Source organism: Mesocricetus auratus, unplaced genomic scaffold, assembly GCF_017639785.1.
Source record: "Mesocricetus auratus isolate SY011 unplaced genomic scaffold, BCM_Maur_2.0 Super-Scaffold_100691, whole genome shotgun sequence".
Lineage (NCBI taxonomy): Eukaryota > Metazoa > Chordata > Mammalia > Rodentia > Cricetidae > Mesocricetus > Mesocricetus auratus.
In genome coordinates, this window is record NW_024429267.1 from 14,824,409 (window position 1) to 14,843,796 (window position 19,388).

General features: G+C 45.6%; 1 protein-coding gene across 2 annotated transcripts in view; it reads left to right on the plus strand.

Moving 5' to 3' along the window:
• The window catches only part of Myo5c (myosin VC), a 74,402-nt gene that overhangs the window by 43,785 nt on the left and 11,229 nt on the right, over positions 1–19,388 (plus strand). For both annotated transcript variants that reach the window (XR_002383532.2, XM_005073729.4), the window contains exons 24-34: positions 1,712–1,775; positions 6,169–6,349; positions 9,587–9,680; positions 10,009–10,072; positions 10,717–10,797; positions 12,250–12,430; positions 14,162–14,255; positions 14,856–14,919; positions 15,011–15,152; positions 16,566–16,653; positions 18,737–18,835. Coding sequence is in view for 1 of the 2 variants with exons in the window: in XM_005073729.4 (XP_005073786.1) it covers positions 1,712–1,775; positions 6,169–6,349; positions 9,587–9,680; positions 10,009–10,072; positions 10,717–10,797; positions 12,250–12,430; positions 14,162–14,255; positions 14,856–14,919; positions 15,011–15,152; positions 16,566–16,653; positions 18,737–18,835 (1,152 nt within the window). In the remaining variant the exon portion in view is untranslated. The remainder of the gene's footprint in view (positions 1–1,711; positions 1,776–6,168; positions 6,350–9,586; positions 9,681–10,008; positions 10,073–10,716; positions 10,798–12,249; positions 12,431–14,161; positions 14,256–14,855; positions 14,920–15,010; positions 15,153–16,565; positions 16,654–18,736; positions 18,836–19,388) is intronic.

The window sequence follows — 19,388 nt, forward strand, 5'->3', positions numbered from 1 at the left end:
CCCAAGTTTCTGTCCCTCCCGGTCCCACAGCCATTTAGTCCCAAATAAAAACACAGAAGCTTGTATTAATTATAAACTGTTTGGCCAGTGGCTTAGGCTTCTAATTAGCTAGCTCTCTCTTAATTATTAACCCATTTCTGTTAATCTATGTATTTCTACACGGTCTTGGCTTACCGGAGAATGTCCTACCTTCCTGGTAGCTATGTGGTATCTTCTGGTAACCCATTCTCTCCATTCCTCTTCCCAGAATTCTCCTACTCTGGTAGCCCCACCTGTACTTCCTGCCTGGCTACATCCTGCCAGTCCATTGGCCAAAACAGCTTTATTTGTCAACCAATAAGAGCAACATATATTCACAGCATACAGAAAGACCTCCCCCATCAAGTCTGAGTGTGTATGAATGTATGTGAGAGTGTGCATGTAAGAGTGTGTGAGTGTATGAGAATTTGTGTATGAGTGTGAGTGTGTAAGAGTATGAATAGGTGTGAGTATATTGGTGTGCAGAAGAGTTTAAGTGTGATAGTGTATGCACATGTTTGTGAGAGTATTGTGCAAGAGGTTTTTTCTTTGGTTTTTACTAGACAGGGTTTCTCTGTATTGTTTTGGAGGCTATCGGTCCAGCCCAGCCTCGAACTCACAGAGATCCGCCTGCCTCTGCCTCCCGAGTGCTGGGATTAAAGGTGTGCACCACCACCGCCCGGGCTGCAAGAGTTTATTGATGCTCATGAATGTAAGTGTGTGGGGTATGTATGTGTTTGAGTACACAGCTGTGTATGAGTGTGAGAAGTGTGTACGTGAAAGTATGAACATGTGTAAGTGTATAGTGTGGGGACACAACTATGGTAAAAGTGTGAGTGTATACAAGTATGAGTGTATAGTTTGGGGTGTATGAATGTGTATATTTTGGGGGGTTCGAGACAGGGTTTCTCTGTATTGTTTTGGAGGCTGTCCTGGAACTCACTCTGTAGACCAGGCTGGCCTTGAACTCACAGAGATCTGCCTGCCTCTGCCTCCCAAGTGCTGGGATTAAAGGTGTGTGCCAGCAACGCCTGGTGAGTGTGTGTATTTAAGAATATTCATGAATATATGAGTGTATAAGAGTGTTAGTAAATGCATGAGTGTATGTGAGTGTGTAAGAGACTTGTGAGTGGCCTGAGGACCTTGCACACATTCTGCCCAGCATGTGGACTAAAGAGTACCAGACCTGGGGTGCAGGGCAGAGTGGAGGAGCAGCCCAAGATGAAGAGGAAGTCTGTCAGTGCCTCTAAGTTAGAACAGGACTGATGGGGTTCCAGCAAGAAGGCTCATCCTGACCTTGGAGCCCACTGAGTCACTGAGGAGCAGAGAGGTCAAAGAGTAAGCTGGAGCCTGAGCAGGGAGAGGCTCACCCCCACCCCGCCCCCAACACAAACACACACACACACACACACACACACACACACACACACATCGTTTCTATTACACTCCCGCTGAGCAGTTGTTTTGAGGCATTTTCTAACTATGTGAAGGTTGCTGCAAGAAGTGAAGATGGAAATTGCCTATTTGGTACCAAAATGGAACTGTTACTTTGAAGCCTCCTTCTAGTTTACTAAGGGCATGCGCCCTCACCTTCAGTCTCAGCTGAACGACCCCTCCACGGTGAGTCTGAAGCGTGAGACACTTAAGACATTGTCTTGGCAGGTTTGTTTCAAAGACTGTTCTTTGTCCACAGAAAAAATGGACAAGCTCACCAGGCAGCTCTTCGATGACGTGCAAAAAGAGGAGCAGCAAAGACTGTAAGATACCCTTGCCTCAAAGCCGCCACCTCCCCCACTCAGCTGCCCCTCCCTTTCCCTTCTGTCTCCTGTTCTTTCCCTCCCTTCCTTCTTTCCTTCCTTCCTTTCTGACAAGGTCTCAAGTATCACTAGCTGGCCTTGAACCTCCTCCATTAGCCAAGGGTGTCCTTGAACCTCTGGTCCTCCTGCCTCCCCTTCCCTGGTGCTGGGATTACAGCTGTGCCCCACCACTACTGGTTTATGCACTGCTGGGAATGGAACCCAGGGCCTCATGCCTGCCAGGCAAGCCCTCCATCAATGGGGCTACATCCCCATCCACTCTCTGCTATTTTCTGTTTTGCTTCTTAGCTTGCAGCTAGCATAATCCAGATGCAGGCAGGCAGGGTGTGGGTATTTTTAAGAAGTGGGAATTTTAGTCTTGAGGGCCCAGCTTTCCAGCGTACAGCCTCAAGCGATGCCCATGCTCCGGAGTTGTTCACACTCTTCCTGCTGATGGACCCTCACTGATCCCCGTGACCTCGGGTTGGACCAGCCCCTTTCCTAGCTCAATTATAAACCATCTACTAAATCCCAGAGATTCAAGTCTAGGCTCCCCTTCTCAGAAGGAGTCAGTGGTTTATAGATGGAGTGGGGGGGTGGAATATTCTTGACATGTTCCTTGGGAGACAAACTCTCAGGGAAGCCTGGGAGGATGAGGTTCCCCTTCCCCGGAAAGTTAGGAGAAAAGCCGTGGCCTAGGTAAGGAGGTGGGAAGGAGACTTCCAAAGGTCGAGGAGCCAGCTACACAGGTCACCCTGAGCTCCCTGCTGTCCTGCCTGGGAGAGGCTTTGCAGGCCTGTGAAGTGAGCAACCCATGTCCGTCTTAGCCCATTTGTCCCCAGGCCTGTGTGGGCTTGGCCCCTGCCACAGTCCTCAGAGGCACAAACGCTTAGCAGACCCAGCGGTTCAGGCTGCGGGTCTGAGGCTTGTTGTTCCTCAGATGCCAGGGTTTTCTTGTTTGTTTTCTGGCCTCTTGAGAATACTGTAGTGGGTTTGGGGTTTTTTTGGGGGGGAGGGGTGTTTACAAAGTTTAAAGGTTTATTAATATCTTCAAAAATCTTTGTGGAGCATGGCTCTTCTTCAGAGTCTTTTTCTGGGTGCTATTACAGCAAATCAATCAGTTCTGGGTCACATTCCAGCAGCGTAAGGCTCTGCTGTGAGACTCTGCTGTGAGACTCTGCTGTGAGACTCTGCTGTGAGACTCTGCTGTGAGACTCTGCTGTGAGACTCTGCTGTGAGACTCTGCTGTGAAGCTTTGGGTATGAGACTCTGGTGTGAGACTCTGGTGTGAGGCTCTGCTGTGAGGCTCTGGGTTGGCATCCTAGCAGTGTGAGGGCTTTGGGAATCTCACAGAGCTCCTGGGGCTGCCTCAGTCCTGACTGTTCCTGTGTGCTAGATAAAGTTGATCTAGGTCACATGACTCCTTTTTGTTGTTTTCTTAGATCATCATCACCTGCTAAATTCAGCTACCCTTTCACAAGGAATAGAGTCTCATACACTTAGGGATACCTGGCTTTGCTGAAATACATTGTAAAACTCTTTTTTTTTTTTTTTTTTTTTGCAATTTTCTTTCATATCTATCACATTTATTTTTCTTCATTAAACACAGCATACATATATATATATATATAGTTGTCAAAGAAAATTTTAATTCAAATACTTTCATATACCCTTTTTCACATAATCTGAAGTAGTGAAGTTAGTGTATTCCCTGGTGAGAACTCTGATTTATATGTTGGCTCAAGGCAACTGTTCTTCATTCTGCTCTACTTACTTCAAACAATAAACACTTAGCAGAAATCTGGAAATGTTTTACATTTAAAGTTACTTCCTTTTTAAATTTCTGGAGACATAAAGTTCAAGGGCTACTTTGAGGATCATATTTTTAAGTTAAATAATTTTGGAAAAGAAAGTAATAATACAAAAGGGATTGCAGCGTCAGGGGATCCTTAAACCCAGAAACAATGGGGCAAACCGAGCATGCTTCAGCAACTAACTGAGTGACATTTTTCTTTGAAGAATAATCTAAGCAAAGTCTCTTGAGACTATCATTTTTAAAAGTATCTTCTATATAATGAATAAAACTCCTTAGAGTTGGGCCGAATCTAATTTATTCTGTTCCTTAATTTTGCTATTTGTACAGTCTTATTTTGAATAACACCGTTCATATAGAGAAAGCAAATGTACAGAGTGAATTATGCAAGTGATAGTTGCTGGATATATATTTCATGAACAAATGTAAAATTAATGTTCCATCACTGAAGTTGTAATATGCTACTGCTTTTTGAAATATGGAGTGGAATAAATACCACAGGTGAAGAAGTATAGCATTCAGAGAGAATTATCAGTAGGTTTTTATCAAGAAGATATCAATCATGTTTCACCCAAATGTGTTCAGCTTATTTCTGTGTTCCCATTATGTTTGAGTAATAGAGCAAAATCTCATCTCCACTGAATTATTATTCATTCAAAAATGAAAATTTTAAAGATTACTTTGGTATGTAACACATAGAATTCTATGTAAATTTACAATGTAGTTTATCTTATATCATACACTGTTGGCTGAGGTAAAAATAGTTTCAAGGAAGACACCAACGTGAATGCTCCCCTAAAGAAACGTCTCAATATCATGAAGGTATGGCATATTTTGACACTGATTTGTACTCTGACATCCTTCTATTTTTTTAAATCACAATTACTCTAAAGTGTTAGTTTTCCTATAACGAGGGCAAAAACAAACAAAAAATGATATACTATTCCTATTTTACATAACTTATATCAAAGATATATAGTATGATTTTTTTTGAATCTGTGACCACAAAATAAAGAAAGTTAAAAATTCAGAACTTTAAGTAAAACATTGGCATTTAAACATGAATACAATCTGCCAAGGCCTATCAATTTCCATAATACTAAAATTTTAATATTTCTTCAGTGAATTTTGTTGAGTAATTTGTAGTCTTATAAAACAAGCACTAAGATTAAGAGAAATTTTAAAACAACAATTGAGTATTGTTTTCAATGAATGAATTCTTTTTTTTTTTTTCATTTTTATTTTTATTTTTTTTATATTAATATTTTTTTTATTTTCCATTTTAAATTTAGATAAGAAACAAGGTTGCTTCACAAGTCAGTACGAGGTCCCTCTCCCTTTCCCTCCCCTCCTCCTGTGCCCTCCCCCATCCCCCCCCGTTATCCCCTCATTCCCCCAGGGAGGGTGAGGCCCTCCATGGGGGTGTCCATAGTCTGTCATTTCATATAGGGCAGGGCCTAGACCCTTCCCCAAGAGTTCAGGGTGAGAGTGCACCTCACATTGTTCTATGGGAGTCCAGAGACCGTGTGTATACTTGGGATGGGTACTGATCTGCTGTCCAAGGCTCAATAGATTACCTAGGCCTCCTCACTGACACCCAGATTCAGGGGGTCTTGATCAGTCCCATGCTGGATTCCCAGGCTGAACATTGTAAAACTCTTAAAACCAGAGGGCTGCACGGACAGCTGAATAGTTGACTTGAAGCTCAGCATCATATGGCTGGGTATCCCAAGACACCTGCGTCTCCAACCCTGAGGGGTGTGGTTCTTCTTCTGGCCCCCATGTGCAGAGGTGTAAACATCGGGGTACACACATGTACATAAAATCACAGACACGCAAACACCTGCCTATACACTCACACAAAATAAGTAATTGAATCATTTTCAAATTCCTCAGAAGGTAAGACCTCTTCTGCTTATGTTCCTTACTGAGAAGCTTGGGGCCAGAAGTTTTCCACTGACTCAGACTTGGCTAAGAGAGCGCCCCTCCTCCCACAGTCCCAAATCCTAAATATTCAAAGATGGAAACCTTTCAATAGCACACCGGTGGTGTGGATCTGGTTTTAGCATTTCTCATTTAGTTTTGGGGACTTGGGACGCTCAGCTAGATTTATTGAGGACTAAATAAGACCCCTGAAGGGTCTCGGGAACTTGAAAGGGCTAGAACTTAACAGAATCTGCCAGGTCTATGCTGAGGGATGTGCACCCCAGCCAGGGGGCAGTGCGGAACCTGGGCGTGGCTTTGAGATTGCAGTACCCCAGCGCCCCGTGTGACTTGAAGTCTGTCTCTCTGTCCCATGCTCTGTGATCTTCAGAGTTGCTCACAATGGGAGGTCTAAGGCACTGCTTTCAGACTAAGATAACAAGAAGAGTCTGCTTAAAAACAGGTCCATGGACCACTGCAATGGCTGCAGGGGTCCTGGTGAGCCTGTCTCCTCCTTTGGCATGGAGGTGTCCCCTCTCTGTCTTCAGCATATTGTGTATTTTATTCAAAGACTATAAAAACAAACCTAAGTTTTTCTTTTCTTCTTTTGCTGTCTAGACTCCTTGAAAAAAGTTTTGAACTGAAAACACAAGCCTATGAGAAGCAGATAGAGTCTCTGAGAGAAGAAATTAAAGCCCTCAAGGACGAGAGGACACAGCTCCATCATCAGCTGGAGGAGGGACGGGTCACCTCTGACAGCCTGAAGGGGGAGGTGACTCGCCTGAGCAGGCAGGCAAAGGTGGGTGAGCTGGCTTTGACCCTCTGGTGATGCCTTTGATCTGCAGAGGGAGCAGAAAGGTCTCAGAGTTGAGGTTCAAGAGGGACACCAGGAGAATGTCCTTTTTGGTAAGATATTTATGAATACCATCGACAGCATGGTAGGGTTTTGAAGAGGGTTCAGATGAGGCAGTGTGTGTGTGTGTGTGTGTGTGTGTGTGTGTGTGTGTGTGTGTGTGTGTGTGTGTGTTGGGAGAGGTACCTTCTTACAGATTCGGGCAGAAAGTTCCGTGCTGTGTAGTTGAGGAGTAGACCGTACTGTATGCTTGTAGTCAGGTTATCTCGGATTCCTGGGTGGCAGGGGTGACAATGGTCCAGCCCTTTAGCTAAGTAAGGTGTGTTCATAATACAGGAGGCGCCACCTGTAGCCTCTGCTTGCTTAGGATGCTTGGGAACATCCTTGGGGGTAGTGAGAATCAGAGTCACAGTGACAGTGGGGTGCTGGCCGGTTCTTCTCTAGCAACTGAGAGGGTGAAAGAGAGAAGGGCCGATGCAGTTTGAGTGTGGCCCCAGGAGCTGCTAGCCCGTTGAGAGCATCTCTGCGTTCCCGAGACTTCAGATAACTAGAGCAGCCATGCAGACTGAAGGCACACAGCACCCAGTTGCTCTGTTCCCCAAGTCCCAGCCTCTGGGCTGTCTGAAACTGTATTTCATACTTGAAAAGCCAACTTCCAACACTCTCATTTTATAATTGACTAAAAGAATACTCCCAACTTAAATTATAAATGCAGGTGAACACTTGTCATCTATCACATTATAAACTTACAAATACCTGTACTGAAGTGAAATTGTTGTCATCTCCCACTTATCAGAAAATTCACACAAGTAATGGTCCAGGCTTGAGGAAGCAGCCCAGTCAGTAAGTTCAGGTGTGGTGCTGCTGTAATCCCAGCACTGGGGAGGTGGAGAACCGGGAAAAAGCTAAGCTATCCTAAGCTACATAGAGAGGTAGAGGCCAGACTAGACTGTGTAAGGTCCTGTCTCAAGAAATCCATTCCGGAGTGGTAAATACCATTATTAATATAGTATTACTCATTTTAAAATTGTTAAGACAATAAATTTCAATACTCTCAATGGCAAAAATGGCAGATATTTGAGAGAGATATGTGCTAATTATCTTAATTTCCTACATTACATTCATAAGTCACAACCTTACTTTGTCACCCATATATATATATATACCTTGTCAATCTATAATAAAAGTTTAAAATGAAATTTACAAACTTACAAAATTTGCAAAAATCAAATTAGAAGAATTACTGTCTATACTTTCATAAAATGCATAAACATTCATAGACATTTAATAAAAAGCTCTTGAGAAATAAAAGTTAAAAACAACAATAAACCATATGTTATGATTCCTTACTGGAAACCTTAACCATATGCATCCCTATAGCCTTGAGAGGATTTGTTTATTTTGAAACAAGTTCTCCGTATGTCACCCTGGCTGGCCCTGAACTCAGGATCCTCCTGTCAAGTGCTAATGGCAGTGCCCATCTGGTCACCCAGGACAGAGTATTGCTTTAGAATGCAGACGTCTGGTGTGCACATGGTACAGGAAGAGCCCACTGGCTCTACCGGGAATAAACACAGTGCCGCGCCCAGCTGCATCCTCTTCTCAAGTGCAAAGCATTTCATTGTGAAGTCAGAAAGCTGCCAAGCGACCTCTAAACATGGAAAACACATGTTAGAGAGCTCTGCAGATGTTCTGTGTGGCTGTGGGACAGCCGCGTGTGCTCTGTGAGGGCTTCTCCCATCAGAACTGTCTGTGTTGCCTCTGGGTTTCCCAGGAAAGCTGTCTTTCCATATAAGTACTTTGTGTTAACTAGTGGTCTACTGGCTCTCCTTGTCCAACTGATCTCCTGTTGTTTAAATGTGGGTGACTTGGGGAAACTGGATCACATGATCATATTCCTTTGACTTGTTCATTCTGGGAAGTTGTTTCTGTGTCTACTGGTGTCATACCAACTGGCTAATCTTTTTTTTTTAAGTGATTTATTAGTCGTTATTTTATGTGCATCAGTGTTCTTGCCCGAGGTGTCAGATCCCATGGAACCAGAGTTATAGACAGTTTTGAGCTGCAATGTGGATGCTGGGAATTAAACTCAGGTCCTTTGGAAGAGTGGCCAGTGCTCTTAACCTCTGAGCCATCTCTCCAGGCTAATCTTACTTTGGAGGAACAGTGAACCTGCACTTGGAGTGAGATGCCAGTAGATGTCACTCGCTTCTTCTGATGCATTGAGAGGTCTGCCTTACAAAGATCTTAACCATCATTATCAAGCTCTGTGTTACATGCAGTCTGAAGATTGCAAGTAAATGTAAACATTGCCTGAATTATGGTAAAGAATCACAAAGGGAATCGGGCTTCAGATTGGACAGTCTTAGCTTCCCATATACTTGGCACATGATCCTGAACGTGTCATTTAACCTTCAATTCCGTGTAGATTCATTTTCTAATCCATGAGGGCTCAGCTTCTACTCATCTCAGGGTCTGGTAGGACAATTAGGTGTCTAGGTTTAGCACTCGGTGTTTGATCTCTTTCCTCTGTGGAGTCAGGAACTGGGGTCTGTCAATACACAGACTACCAGAGGGTTCTAAGAGGGCTTTTCACCTCTGCTATCCCTGAGAATGAAGTCTTAGCTACAAAACAAGCCCCACAAACCCATGATCTTCCTTGAGCTGAGCTTGCAGTGTGAACAGAAGCAGGTGCAGCCTTTTGACCAGCAGAGATGCTCATAGGAAACTGTCCCCAAGTGGCCCTCCCAGGGTGCCTAGCCTCCCCTGCCTCTACAGTTGCTCCTCCTTTCAGCCTAGCTGAAGACAAAAGCTTCCTAGGAAGGCTGAACCTTTGCCCCACCCACCCCTCTTCAGGCTTACTGTCCTCTGTTTTAGGACCTAGTTCACCTCAGCTTGCCCCCCACCCACCCTTCTCCCGGCACACTTGTGATTGATTGCTTCCTTTAAAATGGGGAAGCTAATGTCTCCAACCAAGAAGATCTGGAAACAGCAGCATTTTGAACAGTTGAGCTGCTTCAGGGCAAGCTTCTTGAGGCCGCGAGAGCTGGATAAGATTCCAGCTAGGAAACTCCTTGGAGGCTGCTGGGCTCCGTATGCTCTGTGACCAGTTTGTGCCCTTGTCTGATGGAAAGTTTAACGGCCGTTTTCTCTGCCCTTGGTTTGTTCATGGCTCTGATTTAGACCATCTCAGAGTTTGAGAAGGAGATAGAGCTGCTGCAGGCCCAGAAGATAGATGTGGAAAAGCACGTGCAGTCACAGAAACGGGAGATGAGAGGTACCGGGGCACGGGCTGCCGAGTGGGTAGTGAGAGGCACCGGGGCACGGGCTGCCGAGTGGGTAGTGAGAGGCACCGGGGCACGGGCTGTCGAGTGGGTAGTGAGCGGTGCCGGGGCACGGGCTGCCGAGTGGGTAGTGAGAGGTACCGGGGCATGGGCTGCCGAGTGGGTAGTCTGAACAGCTTGCTAGCTGGATACCCGAGAGGGCAGTTAGTGGGTCGGTAGCCAGATGTTTGGTTATTCAGCTGTAGGAAATCACTCTGGAAAGACCATGAGAAAGAAAGTCATGTTCCAATTTGGTTTCTGCTGCTCTCCCATTCCTTCCAGAACGGATGTCAGAGGTCACCAAACAGCTTCTGGAGAGCTATGACATTGAAGATGTTAGAAGCAGGTAATCAATTTTATATTATCAGACATTTACAGACAGAAAACAGGCTGGGAGGTAGGCTCAGCAAAGTGTTAGCATGTGAGTTTGATCCCTAGAACCTATGCTTTCCTTTAAAAAAACAAAAAAGCTAAGCATGGCGTAACATGCTTGTGACGAACCACTGGGTAGTTGAGACAGATGGATCCTGACCAGGTAAGTCTAATCCATGAGCTCCAGGCTAGTGAAAAATCTTGCATCAAAAAAATGTGTTGGAAGTTGGAGGGACAGATGGTTCAGTGGTTAAGGGCACCTTCTGCTCCTGCAGGGGACCAGGGATCAGTTCCTAGCACCCATGTCAGATGACACACAACCACCTGTAGCTCCAGTGCCAATGGGGGATATGATGCCCTCTTCAAGTCTCCACCAGCACGCATCCACACTTGAACACACACACACACACACACACACACACACACACACACACGCTCGCGCATGCATGGCGTGTACATGATCTCAAGCATGCACACACACACATACATACACATGCACACACATACACACAAAATGTTTTAACAAGCAAGATGCACAGTACTGTAGGAATAACACACACGGACCATGTGAAACATGAGCAAGGCTAGACTTTTGTGCCTTCTTTGTTTTATTCCCAGGCTCTCTGTGGAAGATCTGGAACACTTAAATGAAGATGGAGAACTTTGGTTTGCCTACGAAGGACTAAAGAAAGCAACTCGGTTAGATGAACCCTTGGGGTTCTGTTTTTAGGTTTTTTGTTTGTTTGTTTTCAGAGACAATACAATGTTGGAAAGTTCATCTTACCTAGATTTGACATGTGAAGTAAATTCTTAGGGTAAAATTATCTAATAACCCCCCTAGAAAGATTTCTCTAAGAACTCAACCATTTGGCTAGTAAGGAGACCAAGTGATAAAACCTATAATCTGTTTGTTAAAAACTGGTTACAGGGCTGGGGATGTAGCTCAGTTAGTAGAGCGTTTACTTTGCATGCATAAAACTCTGGTTCCCATCCCTTGTGTTGAGTAAGTGGGATGTGATGGGGCTCACCTGTAACCCCAGCAATTGGAAACCAAGAAGATGAGGAAATCCAATGTCATCATTAACTGCCGAAGAAGTTTGGGGCTAGCCTGAGCTAGAGATCCTATCTCAAAAAGAAACAAAATCTGTACTGGAGAGATGGCTCAGAAGTTAAGAACACTGACTCTCTTGCAAAGGACCAAAGTCCATTAGATTCCCAGCACTCACATGGCAGCTCACAGCCATCTATAACTCAAGCCTCTTCTGCCCTCCACAGTCAATGAACACACATGGCATACATGCATACAAACATGCAGGCAAACACATATATAAAATGCATAAATATTTTAAAGGGAAAGCAAAACATAGTTATATTATATAAGCAACTACTGTAGTATGATTGAACTGAAGATGCTTCTACAATTCTTTATATAAACTTTGTTGTCTTATATAAGTTTTGGGTCCACATCAAACTGAGTTGAAAATAGACTTCTCACTAGGCATGATGGCACATGCCTTTAATCTCAGCATTAAGGAGGCAGAGGTAGTTGGATCTCTTTGAGTTCAAGGACAGTCTGGTCTAGATTGGAGTTCCAGTATAAACAGAACTACATAGTAAGACCTGAGGGAGAGAGAGAGAGAGAGAGAGAGAGAGAGAGAGAGAGAGAGAGAGAGAGAGAGAGAGAGAGAGAGAGAGAGAGAGAATGAGCAGCCTCCTCACTGCCTGCCACTGGCTCATATGACAGTGTGTGGTGACAACAGGGTGTCATCGTCACCCCCCCCAAAGACTCACATTAAGGACTCATCTTGTACACTCAGGGAGTTCTCACAGGTGTATAGGACACATCATTACAACTGTATCATGCAGAGCAGAGGTTTTAAACTATTAACTGTAAAACCATAACTGAGCTACCTCTAAAATGGAATGTCTTTGTCATTAACTGCATGTTAACCACACACTGTTTTATGACAGCCGTCAGGATCCTTTGATTACTTTTCCTATTTCCCTCCCCCAACCTCTGTGATTGCATTGTCAGCTTTAGTCCCGAGGGTGAAATGCTCACCCTGGGTTTCTCAGCTACTGCATGAGGACCCCTCTGTGGTCAGCCCAGCAACAGGGGAGAGGCTCATTCCTCTCCCCTTCCCTTAACAGTGTTCTGGAGAGCCATTTCCAGTCTCAGAAGGATGGCTACGAAAAAGAGATTGAAGGTCTGAACTTCAAAGTAGTGCACCTGAGCCAAGAAATCAACCACCTACAGAAACTGTTCAGAGAAGAGACGGGCATCAATGAAAGCATCCGTCACGAAGTCACCAGGCTGACATCAGAAAACATGGTAGGCCTTGCCACAGACCTATGGACACACACACACACACACACACACACACACACACACAGTGCTTTCAAGATACATACACACAGACACACATAGTGTTTTTAAGATACACACATATACATACATATACACACAACACTTTTAAGATATACACACACAGACACACACTCACACTCACACACACATACTCTCATTCATAGACAATGCCTTCAACATACATACACACAGACATACATAGTGCTTTTTTTTTGGATCACTGATTTTTTAAATTTAAATTAGAAACAATCTTGTTTTACATATCAATCCCAGTTCCCTCCACACATAGTGCTTTTAAGATACACACAAACACACATACATATACACACAATACTTTCAAGATATACACACACACAGACAGACAATGCTTTAAAGATACACACACACTACACACACAAACACACACAATGCTTTCGAGATACATATGCACAGACACACATAGTGCTTTTAAGATACACACATACATATAGACACTACTTTCAAGACACACACACACTTTCTCACCCTTCAGTCGCCATCCCCTTACACACACACACACACTTTCTCACCCTTCAGTCGCCATCCCCTTACACACACACACACACACTTTCTCACCCTTCAGTCGCCATCCCCTTACACACACACACACACACTTTCTCACCCTTCAGTCGCCATCCCCTTACACACACACACACACACTTTCTCACCCTTCAGTCGCCATCCCCTTACACACACACACACACTTTCTCACCCTTCAGTCACCATCCCCTTACACACACACACACACACACTTTCTCACCCTTCAGTCGCCATCCCCTTACACACACACACACACTTTCTCACCCTTCAGTCGCCATCCCCTTACACACACACACACACACACACACACACACACACACTTTCTCACCCTTCAGTCGCCATCCCCTTTCTTTGTGAGTTGACGGGTCTTCTCAAAGCTCATTAACCGCCCTTCACCCACACATCCTTCATTTCCTCTGCAGTCACCCCACGATGTCATGTGCCCCTCAGCAACTCGTGTCGATGCTGGCTGCTCCCCTGCCTCTGGAACACACCCCTGAGGCTCCTCACACCTCACTAGCTGCTGCTTCCTCGCTTCTTTCCTCCTTCTCTGGCCAGACTGTAACTTGGGACTCTTAGGGAGCATACAGGAGCTGTTAGGGGTCTTCGTAGGCTTGTGTATCCCCAGGATAAACTTTAATGAGGCACTGACAGTGAGACCCGCTAAGAGGTACTCTTGCTTTGGGCTTCCGAGGCCTGGGCTTAGAGAACAGGAAAACTGTTTTACCTGGCTGCGGGTGAAGGGATGCACAGCCAAGGGGCAGGGCTTACGGAGAGTCCTGGACAGTTCCAGCTGCAGAATGGCCTGAGACAGTGTGTCCTGTTCCGTGAGATGACATCGCTAGGCATGGGCGCAGGTCAACACAGGGCAGCTTTCCCTTCCTTCCTTTCCCTTCCCACGGTGCACCTCTTCCCTTCCCAGGATAGCCACTTGAGAACTGCTATCTCTGAGCATGCTGGGATTTTTGGAGACCACTGTATAGGTCTTCAGATGAAGGGGGAGGCGATATAATGTCATCAAACCACAGCTGTGTATCCCACAAGCTGAACCAGGAGGCGGGCGAGTGTTCATTTTGGAGAGTGTAAAGTCCAGACACAAGTACTGGATATCCTAATAGTTATTACTCTTCTCTGAAGATGATTCCAGACTTCAAGCAGCAGATTGCAGAGCTGGAGAGGCAGAAGCAGGACCTTGAGTCCCGCCTGAAAGAGCAGACAGAGAAGATGGAAGGTAACTGAATCATCCTAGGCCTACTCTTAGACACTCCAGCATCTAGGAAATGCATAGGAAGCCAGGGCATTGCGGGTGTTAAGCTGTGGTCTCCAGGGCCAGGCAGGTAACGCAGGGATGAACTGTGTGGAGGGCAAGAATGGGTGCAGTGTTAGAGGGGCAGCTTCCTTTGAGTTCCATGGGTGTCTGACACAGTGAAATGTAGGCCCTGGTGCTACTATTACTACTTTTTTTGTGGGGAGGGTTCAAGACAGGGTTTCTCCTGTAGCTCTGGAGCCTGTCTTGGAACTCTCTCTGTAGACCAGGCTGGCCTTGGATTCACAGAGATCTGCCTGCCTCTGCTGGGATTAAAGGTGTGTGCCACCACTGCCTGGCTACTATTTTAAAGAGAATCCAGAAATGTAGATGTTCATATAAAATGTCATTCTTAAATAATGCTTTACAAAACAAACAAACACAAAACCCTAAACCTTGTTCCAGACCAAATAAACCTAATCTCTGGATATGGATGAGAGCCTTAGATCTGGGAAAATAATGGCAACCCCAAATTAGAACTCAGTGACATGGCTGATCACAGCACTGACAGGTTTCTCATGACAGGAAGGCTGGAAGAGTCATCAGGTCACCTAAATCGAGCCCGAGAAGAGGAAGGAATACAGGCCAAGTAAGCCTTCTGGTGGGAACTGGCCAGAGCTCTCCCAACAACACTAGGGTGGTCACATGGGTGCCCAGAGAGCATCTTGTCCCTTCCTCAGGGCGATGGAAGCTGAAGGGAAAGAGAGGCCGATCCAAGAACTGCAGGAGGCCGGCGAGTTCCTGAAGGAGCAGTCAGAAGCTGAAGGGGAAGTCAGTCGTGTTCTCCAGCAAGAGGCCTCTCGGCTGTCTTTGGAGAACAGGGTGAGGAGTGGAGATGATTGGCTCCTGCGCCTGCCGCGGTGTTGCTGAGCAGGGAAGTGTGTAGACTTTTCAAAAGGCCTTCTGTCAGGGCACTCTGGGTCCTTACCTAAAGACCAGCGGTTGCGTGGTGATTAAACTCGGCCGTAGAGTGCTTGCCGTCTATAGCACTGCACAGTCCAGACATGGTGGTGAGTGTCTGTAACACCAGCGCTCAAGGTAGAGAGGAAGGAGAACCAGAGGTTAAAGGTCATCCTTGAAGGAAGTGTGAGAACAGCCTGCTGTACACGAGACCCACTCATAAAGAAAAGGGAAAAAATAACAGGTAGTCACTTTCAGAAGGACTGGAACACTCTCTGCCTTTTATGACAGATGCCTCTGGGTACCTGGGACCCTCCTAGTGTCGAAGCCAAAGTCAGCCCAGAAGGAAAGGGAAAGCTGTGCCCAAACCTCAGAACAGTCTCTCTGGCGCCCTCTTCTGACATCCAAAGAACCCATTTCTTGTGTAATTTCTGTGCAGCAGAATATCTAGACTAGGCAGACCCACACCTACAGTAAATTGGCAACTCCAGAAATAGACTAGAGAGTGAAAGCTAAAGGTACAGTATTTTAAAGTTTTTTAATTACACTCCTATGTGTCTTATTTAAGGTTTCTATTGGTGCGATAAAACAACATGGCCAAAAGCAACATGGGGGATAGAAAGGGTTTATTTCAGCCTATGGTTACACATCACAGTCCACCATGGAGGGAAGTCAGAGCAGGAACTCAAGGCAGAAACTGAAGCAGAGGCCAGGGAGAAGCATTACTTACTGCCTTATTGCTCATGGTTTGCTCAGCCTGCTTCCTTCTATCACCCAGGACCATCTGCCCAGGGGTGGTACCACCCACAATGGGGTGGGTCCTCCCACATCAATCATTAATCAGGAAAATAAGAGAATTCCCCACAAGCCAATCTGGTGGGGCCATTTTCTGAACTGAAGTTCTCACCTCCCAGTGATCCTAGCTCATGTTACGTTAGCAAAAACCTAAACTAGCTAGAACAGTGTGTGTGTGTGAGAGAGAGAGAGAGACAGAGAGAGAGAGAGAGAGAGAGAGAGAGAGAGAGAGAGAGAGAGAGAGAGAGAGAGAGAGAGAGAGAGAGATACAGGACCCACCGTGTGGTATTGGGAATTGAACTCAAAACATCAAGCTTGGAGGCAAGTCCCTTGGCCCTCTGAGCCAGCCCAGATGTAGTGTTCATGAGGGGAGCATTGAAAATATCTGGAACTGGGTAACACAGAAAGCAGCTGCTGTGCAAATCATGTGTGAGAGTGAATTTTACAGTGTGTGAAATATAGATCCATAAAGCCATTAACAAAATCAAAGCCAAAGGAGCCATTTCTGAGAAAAGTCCTTGTTTCTCTGGGTTCCTGAAGGATCTTGAGGAAGAATTGGACCTGAAGGACAGAGTGATTAAAAAGCTACAGGATCAAGTCAAGACCTTGACCAAGACAATTGAAAAAGGTAGGAGGGGGGTCTATCCTTATTCTTTTGAGATTTTGAGCACTGTGTTTTGAATCCTGTGACCAGTACCGTGTCCAAAGGACTCAGAGCCCAAAGGAATGGTGCTCAGCTGGCCAGGCTTAGGGCCGAGGGGTATGCTAAACATCCCTCAAGGTATAAAGAAGCTCATTGCACCAGACAGCAAGGACACTATGTTGTTTCCAGTGACCCTAAAACAAATACGTTACCCCCTTCCTCTGTTAGCTCCTCATTTTCAAAATGATCCAATTAATCATTTTGAAGGCTGCCTCTCACACACAGGTCCTGGATCAGTGAGTATCGCACTTTCTGTTAGTGGAGAGAAGTAGAGAAGAAGAAGACAGACGTGACATCCTGGCCTCAGCTGAATGGCATGTGTAGCTGTCCCCATGAGGCCCAAGAGGAGTCAGCACCTTTCTTCCCTCTGCTTTGGAGTCGTGTCCATGCCAGTCTTCTGCTCTACTTCTTATGCTCCTGTCTGCCCCATCTGTTTTCACAGGCTGTATGTGCAGCCATCTCTTCTTTTTCTGTGCTCATTCCTTTGAAGACCTCCTTTTTTCTTAGGTACTTCACTTTCATCTTACATTTTAAAATATCGTCAGCTGAACTGAGGCTCTTTCCTCTTCAGTAATAGATGTTTTGTTTTCAAGACAGGGTTTCTCTGTGTAGTACTGGCTGTCTGGGAACTCTCTATGTAGACTAGGCTAGTCTTGAACTCATAAGTCCACCTGCCAGTGCCTCCCAAGTGCTGGGACTTAAGGTGTGCACCTGGCCAGTAATAGATGTTATATGCCAATCTGCCTCATAGGAGCAAGAGGCAATTTAGATGTCCTATCCTCTATGTCCACTATTAGAATTGGTGGATGGACAGATGCAGGGATAGAGGATGTATGGGTGGATGGATGGATGATGGATAGATGTATGGATAGATGATGGATGGATGGATGGATGGATAGATGATGGATGGATGAATAGATGATGGATGGATGCATGGATGGATGCATGGATGCATGGATAGATGATAGATGATGGATGCATGGATAGATGATGGATGGATGAATAGATGATGGATGGATGCATGGATGGATGCATGGATGCATGGATAGATGTATGGATAGATGATGGATGCATGGATAGATGATGGATGGACAGATGCAGGGATAGAGGATGGATGGATGGATGGATGATGGATAGATACATGGATAGAGAATGGATAGATGGATGATGGATAGGTGTATGGATAGATGATGGATGGATGGATGATGGACAGATGCATGGACAGATGATGGATGGATGGATGATGGACAGATGCATGGACAGATGATGGATGGATGATGTATGAACAGACAGATGGCAGATGAATGGATGGATGACGAGTGAATGGGTAGATGACAGCTGGATGATAGGTGGATGGATATATCAGTGGAGGGTGGATGATGGATAGATGAACAAAAGGGGTAGATGAACACAATAATGTGCTCAATTCTCTATATAATGCCTACAAAATCCATATCTAATCTTCACTTCTTTTCCTGAGCCCCAGATCCATTTTTGTCTCCTTGACTTCTTCCTTTCAACTCAACACATTTAAATCAGAACTTGTTTCTGCCTGGATCAGTTATTCATTATTATGTAGCACATTACCCCAAACTTAGCAACCTAACATTAACACCACTAAGTTTGTGGTGACCTATCACAGGAACCATGGGAGACTGGCAGCCCCACCTCTGTGGTCAAGACGTGTGTCTCAGCACTTTGTTCCCTGAGTCTTGCACCCTTCCCTGTAGATAACGTCAGGGCAGGGTCTTGGGTTTCTCTCCCTCCCCACCATACTGAAGATGCATGAAGCACTCTCTAGGATTCATTCAAAGACATCTTGGCCTTTTCAGCAGGGGCCATACTCACAGACAGAAATCGCTGTAGGGAGAAATCCAAAGCATCCAACAGCCCTAACATAGTTGCAAGCACAGTAGTTCACAAGCAGGGTAGACTCGGACAGTATCCTCACTATGAAACGGGAGTGTGGCTTCTGCGTATGTAGCTGATGGTCCGCCTTTGTCTGCAGCCAACGATGTACACCTGCCCTCAGGACCCAAAGAGTACCTCGGAATGCTGGAGTACAAGAAAGAAGACGAGGCCAAGATCATTCAGAACCTAATTCTTGGTAATCAAGAATCTCTGGGTTATGATTTCTCTTTGAGAACTTGAATATCAGTCAGTTCCAAAGTTCTGGGCAGGGGCAGTTCTCTCTCTCTCTCTCTCTCTCTCTCTCTCTCTCTCTCTCTCTCTCTCTCTCTCTCTCTCTCTCTCTCTCCCTTCATGGTTTCTTCCCTAGCTTGAAGCTTCCCAACTTCAGCGCTGGCCAGGTGATTCTTGGAGGGAAGGGGCTGTGCACTAGAAACCACAGTACCGTAGCACTTGCTTCTGCCTACACTGGAAGCTGGTGTCAAGCCCCAGGGTTCACAGACACTGTCCTTTGGGGGAACCCAAACAGTCCTCAGCTGAGAACCACTGTCCCAACCTTCCCCCAAGTCTAATCAATCCTAGGGTCTGGATGGAAGACACAGCTCCTGGTCCTGGCGTGGTGGGGCACACCTGTAAGCACTCAGGGACAGAGAGGCTGAACTACTGTATGAGACCATCGTACAGAACCAGTGGCTAGGAATGTAGTTCAGTGGTGAGCACTCACTTAGCATGCACAAGGCCTGAGTTTGAGC